Source organism: Arachis duranensis, chromosome 1, assembly GCF_000817695.3.
Source record: "Arachis duranensis cultivar V14167 chromosome 1, aradu.V14167.gnm2.J7QH, whole genome shotgun sequence".
NCBI classification, from domain to species: Eukaryota; Viridiplantae; Streptophyta; class Magnoliopsida; order Fabales; family Fabaceae; genus Arachis; species Arachis duranensis.
The window spans coordinates 9,376,050-9,393,937 of NC_029772.3; the positions used below are offsets into that span (position 1 = coordinate 9,376,050).

General features: G+C 35.1%; 2 protein-coding genes and 1 long non-coding RNA gene across 6 annotated transcripts in view; 2 read left to right on the plus strand and 1 right to left on the minus strand.

The window, feature by feature from the left end:
• The window catches only part of LOC127744956 (uncharacterized), a 3,257-nt gene extending 1,730 nt beyond the window's left edge, over positions 1-1,527 (minus strand). For both annotated transcript variants that reach the window (XR_008006193.1, XR_008006192.1), the window contains exons 1-3: positions 1,234-1,527; positions 1,104-1,159; positions 406-488 (exon numbers count right to left, since the gene is read on the minus strand). This is a non-coding gene — a long non-coding RNA (uncharacterized LOC127744956). The remainder of the gene's footprint in view (positions 1-405; positions 489-1,103; positions 1,160-1,233) is intronic.
• A 7,791-nt stretch (positions 1,528-9,318) lies between these two features.
• LOC107477231 (uncharacterized) lies at positions 9,319-12,167 on the plus strand. Of its 3 annotated transcripts, none has more exons than XM_016097215.3 (8): positions 9,319-9,469; positions 9,572-9,739; positions 9,871-10,210; positions 10,487-10,681; positions 10,798-10,887; positions 11,044-11,102; positions 11,584-11,734; positions 11,880-12,167. In XM_016097215.3, exons 3-8 carry the CDS (start codon positions 9,902-9,904, stop codon positions 11,961-11,963), a joined length of 888 nt encoding a protein of 295 aa, XP_015952701.1. In that variant the 5' UTR covers positions 9,319-9,469; positions 9,572-9,739; positions 9,871-9,901; the 3' UTR covers positions 11,964-12,167. The 3 variants fall into 3 exon arrangements, with proteins under 3 accessions (XP_015952701.1, XP_015952708.1, XP_015952714.1); XM_016097222.3 differs by having other exon boundaries at positions 9,321-9,469; positions 9,572-9,707; XM_016097228.3 differs by having other exon boundaries at positions 9,321-9,457.
• Positions 12,168-14,269: 2,102 nt separating this feature from the next.
• Positions 14,270-17,671, plus strand: LOC107477222 (phosphatidylinositol 4-kinase gamma 5). The gene is made up of 2 exons (XM_016097208.3): positions 14,270-14,517; positions 15,101-17,671. Exon 2 carries the CDS (start codon positions 15,379-15,381, stop codon positions 17,308-17,310), a length of 1,932 nt encoding a protein of 643 aa, XP_015952694.1. The 5' UTR covers positions 14,270-14,517; positions 15,101-15,378; the 3' UTR covers positions 17,311-17,671.
• The last annotated feature ends 217 nt before the right edge of the window (positions 17,672-17,888 follow it).

The following is a 17,888-nucleotide window of genomic DNA, read 5'->3' on the forward strand; positions in this document are numbered from 1 at the left end:
TCTAGTGAACTTGGGTCTAGTGACCTGGATTCAAATTCAATTGTAGCCTTTGAAAAATAAAAAATCATTTAGTTGGAATTATGATATGGGTTTTATGCTAGAAATGTATCATTTAGTCTTAAGAATCAAACACAAAAATTAGTATTTTTATATTAAAGTCAATTTACAAGTATTTTTTTTTCATTCAAGTCACTCATGGAAGGGGTTCACTCAATGGACCATAATTGAAACCAAAAATATTGAAACTTAACTAAATGATCGTATGAACATAAATTTTTTATTCCTGCTCACTGTACAAATACATATGTAAACTACTATTGACAAGAGTTTAAATACAAGTAAGAATATCATTAGCTATTGATTTGAATATGGGAAAAATAAAAGTTCATTAACCATACATCTAACCTCCAATATTCCAGGGAAGCAAAAAGAGAGAAGATCCAGGCATTTAAGCGGCCACTTTTTTATGGAGGATAGAAAAATAAGACCTGAAAAAATTTGAATATGACTGTTAAAAGGTACTCAGAATCATAGATAGTTAAAGAAAAAAATTGGTATAAGATAAATTGAACTAGGATTGAGACATTGAACACATTGGTAGAAGGCTTGGTATAAGAGTTTAAATGCAAGCAAGAATTTGAATGCGTACGTCAGACCAGGGATCAAAAACAAATCTACAACTTGGATTTGGAACAAGGACAATAATGTTAAAGGAATAGGCAAATTAAAGGCTTGGTGAAGAACTTGCTACTAAATTTGACAAGTCTAAAAGCCACCCTGCTGCTTTGGCAAACCCAAGTATGGAGTGGCAAAATGGGAACTCTCAAAAGCTTGCTTATCAAGAGAATATTTACTCATGAAACGCAATTCCTTTACCTATATCTTCAAATTTTGCCAAGTAGGTCTTAACATTATTATTCTTTGCCAAGTATGTCTTAACATTATTATTCGAGTTTTATAATTAAGTTTCAAATCCATTACTAATTAATGAACTGAAATGCACCGAGATTCATGAAATCAGTAGCTCAAGGTGCCAAGAACCATGTGAAATCAGCACAACAGAAGGCTAATAGCAACAATTTTATTTCATATATGGCTCGTACCTAATGAGATTCGTGGAAGTGATTCGGGGAGCCTTGATTGCAGCACGTAAATCCCTCTTCGCAATCCAAAAAGAAGATTATCAGGAAAATAAATTAACAAAATCTAAAACGGAAAAGGAAAACGGCGTACCAAGCAGCAATGAGAACTGAGACACCGATGGAGACGCCGATGGCGACGACGGAAAAGGTGTAAGGAGAGATCTTAACGAGCGCAGTACCCCAAGAGCGGACGCCACGCCACTAACCTTCGACGAACGGAGAAGCCAAGGAAGATAAAGACGATGTCCTTAGAGCTTGGAACGGCGGCGGCGCCAACAAGCTTCGGACGGCGGCGACAATGGGGGCTAGGGTTATGAATTGGGGAAAGAAAGAAGGGGGGTTGTTTCAATTTCCTTAAGTTCACGCGGTTCTATTTCCTTCAGTTTTCCACTATAGCATAGCTTAAGAAAATGAGTTTATTTTAATTTTTTTAAATTAAGATAATAAAATTGATATATTATATATAATGAGCCTTATATTTTTATTTTTTACAAATTTATTTTATCTAACATACCAAGAATTAATTTATCATACGCATTTAAATAAACAAATAAAATTAACCACTCAAGTAATTTAAATTAATTACGATATGATGAATCTTTTATTTTAATATTCTACAATCATTTTAAAAAGTTTTAAATTATTTTTTAATTTAAAATTATTAATAGTATTCAACCTAATTTTATATTTATAAAATTAGATATAAAATTTTAATATTTAAAGTGACACCTTTAGGTCACCCTCCAAAACTGTGACCATAGACCTTTTTAGGCCACCCTTAAAATCGTGACCATAGACCGCTTTAGGTCACCCCCCAAAACCGTGACCATAGACCCTTTTAGGTCACCCTTTTTGAAAAACCGTGACCATAGACTCTTTTAGGCCACCCCCAAAAACCGTGACCATAGACACTTTTAGGCCACCCACCAAAATCGTGACCATAGACCCTTTTAGGCCACCCTCAAAACCGTGACCATAGACCCCTTTAGGTCACCCCCCAAAACCGTGACCATAGACCCTTTTAGGTCACCCCTTTTTAAAAACCGTGACCATAACCCCTTTTTGGTCACTGTAAAAAACCGTGACCATAGACCCCTTTAGGTCACCTCAAAAACCGTGACCATAGACCCTTTTAGGCCACCCCCCAAAACCGTGACCATAGACCCCTTTAGGCCACCCCCGAAAACCGTGACCATAGACCCTTTTAGGTTACCCTTTTTTGAAAAACCGTGACCATAATCTCCTTTTGGTCACTGTAAAAAACCGTGACCATAGACCCCTTTAGGTCACCCCTCAAAACCGTGACCATAGACCCTTTTAGGGCACCATTTTTTAAAAAATCGTGACCATAGGTACTCTATGGTCACCCTTTCCAAAAAAACCGTGACCATAGCTTTTTTTTTTGTCACCCTAAAAAACCGTGACCATAGATGGTCTATGGTCACAGTTTTTTACCGTGACCAAAAAAACCGTGGCCATAGACCCAAAATATTGTAGTGTACGTAATTGCCTGTATTTATACGAAAGATTAGAATTTTGTAATAATTTATATTGAATAATGGACCAAATAGTTAAGTGATATGTGAAAATATACTCAATTAGCATTTGTTTATGCGTTTATTTAGTTAAATTTAAGATAATAATATTTTTAGTGAGTTATTGATTTAGTTAAATATTAATTAGTATTTATTAATCAATATTTATTTGTGTCTTTATTTTTTTTCTTAAGATTGAGTTAATAACCTGATGTAAAGTTTATTTATATTAGTATTAATGCAGTGAGTGTTGATTTACTTTTAATTTCGGTTATTAAATACTTGTGTATTAAATATTTATCGTATGGCTGTCGTCGTGGCAGAAATTTCTATTGTCGCAGATGGTGAATTTGCCGTGGAAATGGAATTTAGTTCCAGAAAAGTTGTTACTATGGCGATGAAAGATTATACCATCCGAAGATGTGTAGACTACCAGGTGTATGAGTCGGAGTCGTTGACATTGTATGCCAAATTTACACAGTATGGGTCAGAGTGTGATTGGATTATCAGGGTTAGCATGATCAACAGAAAGTACTGTTGTGTTATAATGAGATATAATGGTAGTCACACTTGTACCAGAGCCACCATTTCTCAAAATCATTTGAAGCTGGATTCGAACACAATTGCAAAAGCAATAACAGTAAGACTAAACCCAAAACAAATACTTCTTTAATGAAAACACATCTAGCCTTCTTGAATCTCATCCAATGACTTCGTAAAGTGAGCAAGAGTAAGAAATCTATAACGTCGGTCTCCATGGTTCTAGTTACGCCACCAAATATGATTTATTTCATTAACACAACTAAAACATAAATATGAAGATACGATGTAAGTAGATAATGTTACTTGTTTGTAAGCGAAAAAACTGCGGAGTTCCCTAGGAATCAGCGCAAAATACGGTAGACGGATCTAAGCCCAAGTTAGCAGAAGTGTTAGCGGGCCATCGATTTTCTTACAGTCAAAACAAGATGTCATGCATGGCGCCCTGTATAGGTGTTCTAGGCATGCCGATCCCCAGCCATACTGTCTGATACTGCCAAAGAATCACGAAAAAAAGACAGAAACTTTCAGTGCACAGATGCTCCAGACTTGTCTCCAAATAAGATCGTACCAAATAACAACATAATGTGGCACTTCACGTACCTCAGAATACTGTTTTCGTCAATCAACTGTAAACGTTCTTTTAAATCTCGAAGCCACGTCAATTTTATGCAGCTTCCTCTGTAGTTTGACTTTCTCGTTGCAATCCCAAATTAGTACAAACACTCAACTTCTAAGGTTTCAAAATTGCTCTTAATCATTCCTGTGACTGGAAGACCGTTCGTCGGAAGATCAAGAATTACAGTCACATCTTCCAGTGTCACAGCACACTCACCAACCGGAAGGTGAAAGGTGTGTGTGTCTGGATGCCACCTTTCAACTAGAGTATTTACCAGTGCTTACTGATATTGAACTATTCCAATATGAGAAACATGATAAAAACTAGTAAATTATAAATGTTTTTCTGCATTTTCATGGTATCGATCCGGAGGTAATGAGTGATTACATATCAAAATCTGTGAACTCTACAAACACATAACAAACTATTAGTCAAATCATTAATAATTACTAATTTACTACTAAAATTAATATTTTTCTAATTAGAGTAACTAATTTATTAAACTAATGCAAAATTTTCTATTAATTAGCTAATTTAGTAACTACCATGTATCAATAAAGACAACTAAAACAAATAATTTTATTACATCCAATTTAGTACACAGTTCACTACACAAGACATATTAATTAAATTTACACAGCTATCATAAATAAAAACCAATTAAAATAAATAATTTTACTAAATCCAATTTACTAAACTCCCGAGTAATAATAATTTAACTTCTAAATTTAATTAATAATCCTACAAATTATTGCGAATGCTTTTTAATTTTTAAAAATTACGATATTATTATGCATATTAATTATTTTAGCCATACTGTTTCCTAAAGTAAACATTGAATTGTTTCTTACATAATTATTTATTTATGAGAAAAGGACAAATAGATCCCTGACCTTTTGTCCCGCAGACATTTTTGTCCCTAACCATTTGAAAATACTTTTAAATCCCTGACTTTCACAAAACTTAGACGAATGAGTCCCTCCGTCCAAATGCCTCCGTCAGACTCAACGAAAAAGTTTGACATGGCTCCCGTTCTAATGACCTGGCGTGACAGATTGACACATGGATTAATGACTGGAAGGGTACTTTCAAAAATTGGACAAATAAGTCCCTGAAACTAAAGCCTACTTTGTTTTGCGTTTGGCCCTAATCCTTAAACTAATTACTTTTCTTTGTGGAGGTTAGTGGTGAGGATCCCTATCTTAAATTGATGCAGATAGAATGGTGGTGTTGAGCTGATTTCTGGTTTGGATTCGAGTGACCCGATTGGTTTTGGAATGGATCCGGGTGCGATGATGAACAAGGGCTCGTTTGGGAATGGGGGAGGCAATACGGTGCCATTTAGCTTGGCGGAGATCTGGCTGTTCCCGCAGGCCGTCAACGCTGCTGGAGGCGGTGTCTTGGGACTCAGGAGGCTGCAGTTTGGCTTGGGACAGTTTGGAAATTTCATTGCCAGTCCCAACCGGGAACCTGGACTGGTTGCTTCAGAATAGAAGGCGGCCAGCGGTGGCAGTAGTGGTGGTAGTAGAAAGAGGCGTGAATCAGAGGAGGAATCCCCTAAGGGTATTTCCATCAGCAATGTTGCACCTAATGTCGTGGTAATTTTCATTATTGCCTCTGTTTATCCAATTATTACAACTAATTTACTGTGTTTCGAATTAATAAGAGAGAATTAAATGAAAAAAACATGTTCAATGCTAGTATTTTTTATCTCTGTTTCAGTTGAAATAATGAAAATGGATTTGCATATAGTTCATGTTATACTTTCTAGTTGCAATTTGTTTATGTAGTTTGAATTAATTGTAGTGAAAGTATTGTGAATTGAATTCATGTGTGAGTGTCTATGTGGTTTGGGCAGAATGATAGGGATGGAAAAGGCTTAAAGGAGGAGGAGGAGTGTTTGGGGGCAGGAATGAAAGCCGTGACGCGAAAGTTTAGGGAGGGCCAAATGCAAAACAATGCAGTTTTTAGGTTTAGTGACTTATTTATCCGATTTTCGAAAGTATCCTTCCAGTCATCAGTTTATGTGTCAATCCGTCACGTCAGGTCATCAGAACGGGAGCCACATCAGACTTTTTCGTCGGGTCTGACGGAGGCATTTGAACGGAGGGACTCATCCGTCCAAGTTTTGTGAAAGTCAGGGATTTAAAAATAATTTCAAATGGTCAGAGACGAAAATGTCCGTGAAACAAAAGGTCAGGACCTATTTATCCTTTTCTCTTTATTTATTTAGTCATATATAATTTACTGAAAAATAATTCCTATATCACTAATACAATTTCTAACTTACTATTAACAATAATAACTAATAGATAAATCCAATTCTTATTTAACTAATAATGTCCTACTTAATTATTAAAACCTCAACTACAATAATATATTTATGTCAGTTAAAAAACTAACAATAAACAAATAATTATTACCGAAAAATAAATATATTATATTTTACAAAATCTAATTATTAATCAAAATTTCCAATATTATTACAAAAAGTATACACCAATTTAGTTTATTTATTGTTACAAAAAATTATTATAATGTTAAAATTAATTATAAATTTTAATTAATTAATTATTATTGAGTTAAGAAATTAATAAATTTAATTAGTGATGACAAATATTATTTTTGAGCAAAATAAATAATTAGTGTTGATTAATTATAAGTGCATATTACTAATTATTTAGTGTTGCAGGCCAAAACTCAATATTGCAACAACCTAATATAAAAGCAAGCAGCCCAAACTGATTGAAATCAAGAAACAAGGTTGGCGGGCTATAAAACAAGGAAAGCCCAAAGAAATCAAAGCAAGATAACTAATGGGCTGAATTTGAGTAGAACCCGATCCAAGCCCGAATTGATTTCAAATCCCTCTCACTGGCATTCACCAACTCAACGTTCTTCTCTTCTCTAATCATGTCAAATCACAAACTTAGAAAAGTAAGAAAGAGAAAGAGAAAGCTTCTTCCTTAAGGTGATCATCAAAGAAGTAAGAAAGAGAAAGTCCAAGCTTGAAACTCAGAAGTCTAATCACCCATTTCAAACCAAATCAAGTTTAGGTTAAAGATAACCCATTTCCTTTTACATGCAACACACTTTCTTCTCTTCATCTTCAACTCTCTGCCACTCCATTTCGGGTTATATGGAAAAGAGAATTTCTGTTCCTCACTACTGTGCATCAACGGTTGAGAATACGTCTTGGGGACCAAGTTGTGTTTCAATGGTCAAGATCTAGGTTTACCATTGAAGAAATCTTTTTTGCTGTTAAAGTGGCTTTCGGTCAACCAAGGAAGGTCAGAAGCAAAGTTTCCATTATGAGGATTAATGGAAAAAAGTGAGACTGTGGGTTGGTGAAGCTCAAGACTCAAGGTATTGACCTTGGAAGAAGAACCCAGCAACATGCAAGGAGATAAAAGAGGTTTGCTGCTTATTCAGAAACTAAGGAGAGATAACCAGAGTATTGAGGTTTTGTTTCTGAGAAGTATTCTTTGAAAAGGTTCAACTAACTGGACAGTGTATCCTAATCAAAGGTGCATTCCGCCAGTATGAAGAACTGAATCAGAGGTTTGATGATCTGGTTTTCGCATAGCACAAAGGATGTTGATGAAGTCAATCTCCCTCATGTTTTACAGATTGTAATGTACTTTTCTATGTTTATCTTTCTGTAATTTTTTGTGAGAAAAGACATTGTGAGAAAGCTCAAGTAAAAGCCATGAGTGGAAAAAGGCTGAGTGATACACTTGAGAGAAAAGCCTAGAGTTACTTTCTGATTTCTTTAGGTTGGTTAAGTGTCTTGTATCTTGTACCTGTTAGGTATCCCTTTCTTAGTTGGGTTAGCACTAAGAGTGACTAGTTAGGTGTTAGCATAGCCAATGTCAAGTTAGGTTAGAACTTGAGTGTGAAATTAGTGTATGTAATACCTTTAACTATAGTGGAAATTCTTCCATTGTTGTGGAGGAGACTGGACGTAGGTTGCATAGCACAAGGCAACCGAACCAGGATATATGCTGGTGTTAGCTTTTCTCTTCTCTGCTATGTTCTATTTTCTGATATTCATGAGACAAAAATAAATTGTCTCATAAATTTCCGCTACTGAGTACAAACAGAATCAGAATTGAAAGTTTGATTTAAAAGGTCATAACAGCAACTTAAAAAGAAAGGCATAGATTCAACCCTCCTTTTCTAAGCCTACCACAACCTTCAATTATAATTTTTAAAATTATTACAAAATTTTTTTAAAATATTCTCTAACTAACTACATCTAAACATATATATTTCTAACTATTATTTAAACATATATTCTTAAATTTTTAATAATAATAATAATATTTCTGTCACATATATATGCCTAAATTCAATTTCTAACAACAATAATAAAAATTAAATTTCTAACAATAATAATTATAATTCTGAAATATAAAAAATTTAAAAAATAAACTTACATAATCAGAATGGCAGAAATAATTTACAATATGAAGTTCAGGACAATCAACATCTTTATATTTGTATTTCTTTGGCATTGTAATTTTTTTCATGCACCTAGAAAAAGAAGTTGCTAAACGATGAAGAAGAAGAAGAAGAGAGAATGGCTGCTGATGGATTGAAGGAGAAACTGATTTCGGAAGGAGGGAATGGGTGCAGGAAGGGAGTATGTTGGGTTTAAGGGGCACCGTTATGGGGAGCTTGTCATGTGTGACACGTGGTGAAAATGGCACAACTCGGACCGTCCGTGAGGTCACCCTTAAATCGGACCGTCCGATTGGACAGCTTCAACTCGCACCATCTGATTTCTTCTCCCCTGACACCACACCCTGGTAAAGCACGCATGCACTCCATATTCACATCCTACTCTATCCCCCTCCATATGAAAATTAAAAAGCGTCTTGACCACTATACACTGAAAAAATAACTTTTTGCAAAACCATGTGGGGAGTTATAAAAAGGCCTTATGCCAGCATTTGTTTACATATTCAGATAGAGATACAAAATTATATTATTATGTTCAAAGACATTAAAATAGTATATTTTATATTTTTTTAATAAGAAGGTTCTTTCTAATAGGAAGCTACTTCTTATTAAAAAAGACATAGAGACATTAACAAGAGACACAATTATTTTTTTTATTGTTATTCTCATTAATTTTTTATAATTATGTTTTTTATTATTATATTTTTCTCTTCAAATTTTTTCTATGAAAAAAAAGTAAATTAAACTTTCATAATTTATTCTAATTTATTATCAAATAAATATAAAATACTAATTTTTATATCTCTATTTTTTTTGTGTCTTATTCTTAATATTTTATTTCGTACCAAAAATTAGAAGCCACCTGTAATCCTTTTTTTTTGTCATACACTTGTAATCTCTTTAGTTCAAAAATTTTAAAAATAGAGATTAGGTCAACGGCCCAGCCCAATCAAATATTCTCTCATAAAAAAACGATAAAATTAAATTTTGAAACCGCCTTTAGGGAAAAAAAAGAAAAGAGAAAACTCTCTTTCTTGTTTCTTCTTTCTTCTTTCTCTTCGCACCAAAAGCAACATCAGGACTTGGCGGTGGTGGCGACGGCGGCGAAAGTGACAACAGCCAACAGGAACGGCGGCGGAAAAATGTTTCTCAAATCAGTCCGTACACATGTAACCATTTGTCAATTTGAAAATTTAGGGTTTCATTTTGATAGCGTTTCTTGAGTTGTTTGATTATACTAACATAAGCTAGATTGATTGTGCTTGATGCAGATCGAAGTTTGCGTGATTGGACATGCTTAACAATAAGAACAAAAGCTTTTTCTCAATGAGCTGCGACGAGTTTATGGATCTTTCAAGAATATTGTGTTTGATGAGAATGCTCACACTTGAAGAAACTTGTGCCAGAGTATGATCAATTTTTTGTAACAAATTGATTACGTAAACCACTCTTTTCTCTGTCTAATTTTAGCTTTTAAATTATTTTGTGGAGAGGTTTCCTCAAGGTTCATTAGTTACTCATCATTTCTGTTAATTTAACTAGTCTTGTGTCTTGTGGTGGCTAATTGCAGTTATCAGTTTCTGTGATTCATTATTTTAGCCATGTCGGAAGCGTCGAAAAGTTTGGGTGGCCATGAAAGAGTAGGACCTGATTACTTTGGTTATTATTCTTCTGAAGTTGTTAATCTGTTGTCACAAGATGAGGATGCTTTGTCTGTTGCTACCGATGCGTCCGAGGTGCCTCAAAATAAGTGTGGAGAAGGAGAGAACAATGCAGTTGGTACCAATGGCAATTGTTCCGGGGAATTGTTCAGTGATGGCATTGGAGCTGGGCTTTCAGACCTGAAAAAGGACAGATTACGATCACTGCTCAGACAGAGTGTCACTACTCTTTCGTCCGAAGTTGATGAGGTATATCATGCAGCTTGAATCTGTTCTGGTTGTAATTAAAATAACTAAATAAGGCCCATTGATGATATGATATTACCAAGAATGTTCATCGCATAAGCTCTACAATTTTTCATATAGAAATTTAGATATTGACCAACAACATTGAATATTGATACAAAAACAATATTGATGCATGTTTTGAAGCTGCTTCAATCGATACATTGCATACCTGCTGAGTTGCTGTCTTGATTGTTTAAGGAGTTTGGGTATGTTACTGATTGTCAACCGAAAACGCAGGTGGTAGACCCTGTTTTTGCTATACATCAATTGCAATCTAAACAAAGAAGTAAAAAACAGACGCTGGATCATACAGCTGTTGCATCAAACAATGCTCAGCATATTCCTTGTAAAAAGTCAAAGATCTTATCACCGCCCTCTTCAGCTAGCCTCCATGAACAATTTAGTGATGTCAATCCCACATGCAGTACAGAGGTAAGAGGTATCATTTTCATTAAGATTCTAATTAACATGTGTCTGTAATTTAGTGTACTAATGTGCTCAAGTATTGCTAGAAACTAATTTTTTACTTCATCCCTTTTAACACTTAGGTGAATGATGATCTCCAGTTTCTATTAGAGAATGACAGTGTGGAGGTTCAGGAGATGGTGAAGAACTGTGCAAATGAACTGAATGGAACAGTAATTCTTGAAAATTCTGTGTCTAATATTGATCGTCTTCTTTTAGCTTTTAGATTTCTGTGTCAAAATCATTGCATTTGTCATTTGATGTTTGTATTATATATAGTGCATGCATGTAATGCATGTATCTAATTGGTGTTTATTGTTGACTTTTAGTTGGAATACATGGAAAAACAACTGGAGGTACTACTTGATGCTGTAACGTCAAAGTGCAGGTATGCTGTGATACTCTGTCAATATGTGAAGAATGCTGATTCTTGCATGCTTTATTATGTGTCCTGATAAGTTGACATTGGCATAATATTGCAATCAATCTTAATATAACAAGTGAGATAAATATATCAGTGGTGAACTTTTCTGCTGTTTCTTTCACGAATGCATTGTTGGCTTGAAATCTAAGTGTCCACCTTTCACCACCTTATCAATCCCAAATGTAAATTGGCATTGGATTTTGATAAATGGTGAACATACTTTACTCTGGAACTTGAGATTAAAGTCTCATGCATGGCCTTGAATGAGAACAGTAGTGAGGAATCCTCTTTCCACCTTTGATTCTTCACCTAAACAGAGCTTCTAGCCTATTTTGTAACTGCTATAATATCAAACTTATTTGTCCTTTGTGGTGGTTATGAACTATAGTCCCCCCTTCCCCCTCCAATATGAAAAAAAAAATCTGCATAATTCTAAAACTTACAGGCCCATGACCCTTGGTGAGAGGCAACAGCTTCAGAGAATGATTCAGAAACTACCAGCAAAAAATCTTGACCGAATCGCTGAGATAATTTGTCGAAGTAGGCCTACAGAACAACCAAATTGTGATAAAATCTTTGTTGATCTGGAAAAAGAGGTACTACAATTGGGATTATGATATGATGATATATTTCTTGGTTCCATTGTTATATTGCTTAGTGACTTAGTGTAATTTGGGTTATGGATTATGATCATGATTTACATTATAAGTTGCTTATTATGTTATGTTACATATTCTGCAGGATAATGCTACACTTTGGAGACTGTATTATTATGTTGAAGCTGTTGAGAAAGCCAAAACACTCTCTTGCACTCAAGAGGTTTAGTTTTATAAGTGCTTTTTGAAAACTTGACCTCTAATTCTAGTTCATTAGAATTCAATATCAACATTAAGAAAATTCATTTGTGCTGAGTATATAGATTTTCATCTTTCTAATGTAGAGGGGGTTTGGTGATACCAAATGAAGTATCAACCATACTTTGTGCCCCAAATTGGAAGCATTTGACATTTAATTAGAATTTTTTTTTGAGCCCTCATGGTCACAAATGGGCCTACCATGTTCTGCTTTCTTGGGTCATGGATTCTCTTTCATGAAGACTGGGTTACTACTTTGACTCTAAAAGAGAGTTTAATTTACAGCCCAAAAAAGGGTTAACTAAAAGACCGATAAGAAAAACAGAGGTCAATTTAATACTACCAATGCATTAGGCTTTCTCAAAGATCAGATACTTGACCAACTCATCTGGGTTTTTTGGATTATCAATAGTTTAATTGTTGAAAATTATCTTTATTCATTTTAATCTTTGTGTATGAGTGACATTTTTGTATTTATATAACGGTGCAGATCAAAAAATAAATGTGACAGATATACTAACTAAATTCCGATATTAAATTAGATTGTCCTGTTATTATTACACTTCTGTTCTACCTGTTGTACAGTTATGACAGAAATTGTACCACTCCTATAAATCAAGGAACATGCGGTAAACAATGATTATGTGCTGATATTGTCATTTTTTAAATTTTGCAGGAACTGTTTGTATTTTTTGAGATTATTTTTTTGTTAATAGTATAAATTTTTGAGTATTATCTAAGTAGTCTATCTAAAAATTAAATAACTAAAATAAATGAATGATAGCGATATTTCTATTATAACAACTTGATTGGTTCTTAATAATATTTTTTAAACTTGTAATATTTCAACAACTAATTCTTTTACTATTAATTGATTCCATATGTATTAACAAAATACTCTTTCATTAGTGATTAAATTAAATCGGTCTGTTAACTACTAATTTATAAACTTACTGATTTGTTTTGTTACATTTTGAGATCTAAATTGCCAAAATAATAGTTGAAAAACCACTATAAATAAATAAATAGATTTAACTAATTTATGTTCTAAAAGCACATTTTAAAAATATAATAATAAAATTTTTAAATATTTTTAATGTATTTAATACATTCAATACATAAAAATAATAATTTTATAAATTTTTTATAAAATTTTCTTTTATAATATACTTATGCCTTTTTAAGACATAAGTTAGCAAAAATTCTAAATAAATTACCCCAAATTCAGTGATTTGGAGGAAATTCCAAGGTTGTCAGGGTACTATAGGAATTTCACATGGCGCGAATCCATTGGCCATTAAGCTGTGCGCGCTCACAGGATTACTCAACGATGATCACTCTACGGGAATGGGCCCCAATAATTGCGATAAAGCGCCCCATTCATTCGCTGACATTGCTCCCTTTGACCGTGACACAATGACACGTCACTGTCCAATCCGTTTTCGCCACGTCATCATGTTAGACGGTTCTGATCTCTCCTTCCTTCAGGATCAACGGTATCTGATCTCATATTCTAGACTATTCTTCTCACGTTTGATCGTAGAGAGAGAAACCATGCAAGTAAAAAAGAGTGTACTTATTTTTTTTTCTTTTTTCTTAACTTAATAAATCTAGGTCAAGGAAAGAAAGAGTTGAGGAATGTAACAGATTCTTATTTAAGATTGGAATTTGAAAATAAAAAAATATAAAAGTAGTGCCTTTTCTTAACAAAGTAAAATTTTAAAACTATGTCAATTAGCTTGCCATTTGTTAATAGTATAAATATACAAAAAAATATTTTTTCTATAAAAATCTACTATTTATATTTTAAATTATCACTATAAATATTTAATTACGTATCATTAAATATGAAGACTGTTTTTAAATTAGGGGATGTAAGAGAAGATTTAATTACATATCAATAAATGTGAAGATTGTTTATAAATTAGTAATTCTTTTACTAATATAAAATTTCACAATCCACAATTAAAATATGTTTTTGGCTTTTTACTTCTTAACCTGTTAAGCTTACTTAATTTAAGACAAGAATTCATATTCAATAATTAAGACCCCCATTAAATATTTACAGCACACGTGTCCGAATCCAATATGTCAGAAGAAAACATAAACAGTGCGTGTCTTTCATCACAGAAAAAAGAATGAGTAAGAGAGAGAGAATGAGGGTTAGTTTTAACCGTGGTTAGTTTTCGACCACGAGTCAATGATTCATGAACCCGTTTGAGTTAAAGAACGTTCTGAGCAACGAGGAACCAAAAATCAATGAATAGAAAAAGAAGAATAAAACCATTACTCACACGTAAATATAAAAAGAGAGAGAAAGGGTTTTCTTCTTTTTCTGAATTCATGTTGTGAATTTTAATCAAACCCTTCCTTCTCCTCCGAGTTAACTCGGAACGAGTCCTTTCCCCCTAATACACACACAACTCGCACTTCTTCTTCTTCTTCTCCTTCTCCTTCTTCTTCTTCTTCTTCTTCTTCTTCCGATTCGATCCCCAAATGGCAACAACAATAATCATCATCATGTGGTAAATAATAATAATTTCTTCGCAGTTCTTTTTTTTCCCTTTCGATTTCTTCGATCCTTTTTTTTTCTCAGCTCAATTTTATGGTTTCGATTTTGGAAGCCTTCTTTTATTTAGCGTCAATTTTGTGTTTGTTCTTTTGAGTGTTTGATAAATCTTGCATCTTTTCCTTTTTTTCTTTAATATATCATTCAAATGCTTATCGGTTTTTTCAGGTTTGTTTTAATTTATTCATTTTTAAAAATAATTTATTAAATTTTAATGCTCGGGAGCTTGACAAAAGAGAAAAAAAAAAGCAAAAAATTTGTGCATGAAATGCTTAATTTTTTAACTTGTGATGATGAAAATGAATTTTAGGAAGCATGAATTTGCCGAGTCTGGATCTGTGTTTCTATGTTGGGAATTAGGATTTTGTGAATAGTTCCCATATAGGAGAACCGTGTGTGGCAATAGAAATAAGCAATCAAGAAGCCTTTGATATTAATATAAGCTCATTCATGTATGAACCAAGTTTGATTTTTCTGTTTGTAATATTTATTATGTTGTTATGAATTATGATGGAAAATATTGGTATTATTATCTGCAGATTTATTGTTCTTCCATGTGGGGATAATGATGATGGCTTCAATGTAGAAAACCAGCTAGAATCTATCTCCATTTTGTTCAACTCTGGATCTGTGCTGATATTTGGATCAAATTCCCTTCCAATTAATGATTGTTGGGGAACAAGAGATCCGTCCCTCAAAATCGCCGTTGGCTTTGGAGTTCTTGGCAACTACTGCGAGGGAAGAAGCTTTCTTCCATCGCCGCCAGCTCTGTCGCCGTCTGTGAAAACTGTCTGATCTCAGCCGTCAACCACGGTTCATGTCTAGTAAATTGGACAGCCCAATTCAAACCCAGATGGCTGTGGCAGTGATGAGGAGCCCTTTAAGCACGGAGTACCGTGGGGGGAACAAGAGCATTGAAGGAGAGAAGCAACCTGCTGGGAGGAGAAGGGTTTTTGTGCAAACCGATACCGGGTGTGTCTTGAGCATGGAATTGGATCGAGGTGACAATGCACATACTGTGAAGAGGAGGCTGCAGGTTGCCCTTAATGTGCCTACTGAACAGAGCTCACTAACATTTGGGGATTTGGTCTTGAAGAACGACCTTAGTGCTGTACGGAAGGATTCACCCCTTCTTCTCACAAGGAATCTTATTCATAGGAGCTCATCCACACCGTGCTTGTCACCTACCGGACGTGATATGCAGCAAAGGGACAAGAGTGGGATTATTGAGATATTGGGGCAGTCAAATCACCTTAATAGGATGAAAGATATGGTTAAAGACATTGTGAAGGCAATTAAGATGGGGGCAGATCCAATTCCTGTTCATAGTGGGCTTGGGGGTGCTTACTATTTCCTGAATAGCCGTGGTGAGAATGCAGCAATTGTGAAACCAACTGATGAGGAGCCTTTTGCCCCAAACAATCCGAAAGGTTTTGTTGGTAAAGCTCTTGGACAACCAGGTCTGAAGCGCTCGGTTCGGGTGGGGGAAACAGGGTTCAGGGAGGTTGCTGCTTATCTTCTTGACTATGAACATTTTGCAAATGTGCCTCCCACTGCCTTGGTGAAGATAACTCACTCAATTTTTAACGTCAATGATGGGGTCAATGGGAACAACACACAAAGGAAAAAGCTGGTTAGCAAGATTGCCTCTTTCCAGCAGTTCATACCTCATGACTATGATGCAAGCGACCACGGGACATCAAGCTTCCCAGTCGCTGCTGTGCACCGTATAGGGATATTAGACATTAGGATTCTTAACACAGATAGGCATGCTGGCAATTTGTTAGTTAGAAAGCTTGGGAGTTTTGATCAAGTAGATTTAATTCCCATTGATCATGGTCTTTGCCTACCAGAAGCTTTGGAGGATCCTTATTTTGAATGGATTCATTGGCCTCAGGCTTCAATTCCTTTCTCTGAGGACGAACTATCTTACATTGCGAAGCTGGATCCTGCTCAAGATTGTGACATGTTACGTGCTGAACTTCCCATGATCCGAGAGGCGTGTCTTCGGGTCTTAGTACTCTGCACCATTTTCCTCAAGGAAGCAGCTGCTTTTGGTCTGTGTCTTGCTGAAATTGGTGAGATGATGACTAGGGAATTTCGCAGTGGTGAGGAGGAACCCAGTGAGTTGGAGGTTGTTTGTTTGGAGGCAAGGAAGATGCTGGTGGAGAGGGAAGAACTGTCTCCCTCCCCGAGGACTGACTTGGGAGAAGACTACTTCCAGTTTGATATAGACTGTGATGAAGCTGGGTCTGATTTCAATCCAAAGATGGCCATGGATGATCCTTTAACAAGATCACCTAAACCCATTTTTGGGAATGGGTATGCTCGCAGCCCCCTCTCAAAACTGGATGAGAGCATTGAAGAGGGAGAAGAGGGCAGTGATGGCGAATATCCCGAAGGTCCTGCCAATCCTACCCATGATGGAAATATCCCACCCGTTTCAAAACTTTCTGTGTCACTGAAGAACACCATGCTAAGCGAGGCAAGCCAGAAACATCAGACATACTTTGGAGGGAAATCCGATACTGATGCCTATTTTGCAAATACATCATCTGGTCATAGGAGTGCCAATGAGCAGCTTCCTGCAAGCATAAGCTTTGTGAAGTTGGTTGATATGACTGAGGATGAATGGACTATGTTTCTGGAGAAGTTTGTAGATCTGCTGTATCCGGCATTTGCGAGGAGGAAATCCATAACCTTAGGTCAAAGACAGAGGCAGAGGCTTGGTACGTCGTGCCAGTTTTGAAGTTGAGCTTATATACTTTGTTCTGATAGAGAGTGACTATAGAATGAAGAATAAGGCTTTTATAGGTTTTCCGGGAATGAAGGGTTTGCTAGGATAGTGTTATGGTTTGATGATATATATGGATGAAGAGGATGAGTGTTTTTAGTGTTTGGGAGTGAGGGTAGGATGAAGAACTGATGTAAATATGCTTGGTATCAGCCAAGTGGTAGGCCAAGTAGAATTGCTTGTAGTTTGATCTTATGATTTCATTTCTTCTTTTCTCCAATCACTTTGTGTTGTCTGATAAATAATATGTAGGATTAAAATCTTGAAATGAAGCTTATGTATATAATGAAAAATGTCTTTCCCTTTTTGTTCTTAATTTGTTTGCTCCTTCAATCTACATTTATTCTCAGCTCTAAACTTAGATGCATAACTAGTGACTGGGATAAGGGGTCCTGATTTCCAGTTTCCATTTTCCCATGATTGTGTTACCAATTCATTTTAAGGATAAACTTTCCAGCGTTATTCTTATACATTTGTAATCAAATCTGCTTACTTATCCATTTTCTAGAGTTATGCCAAATACTACAGATTAA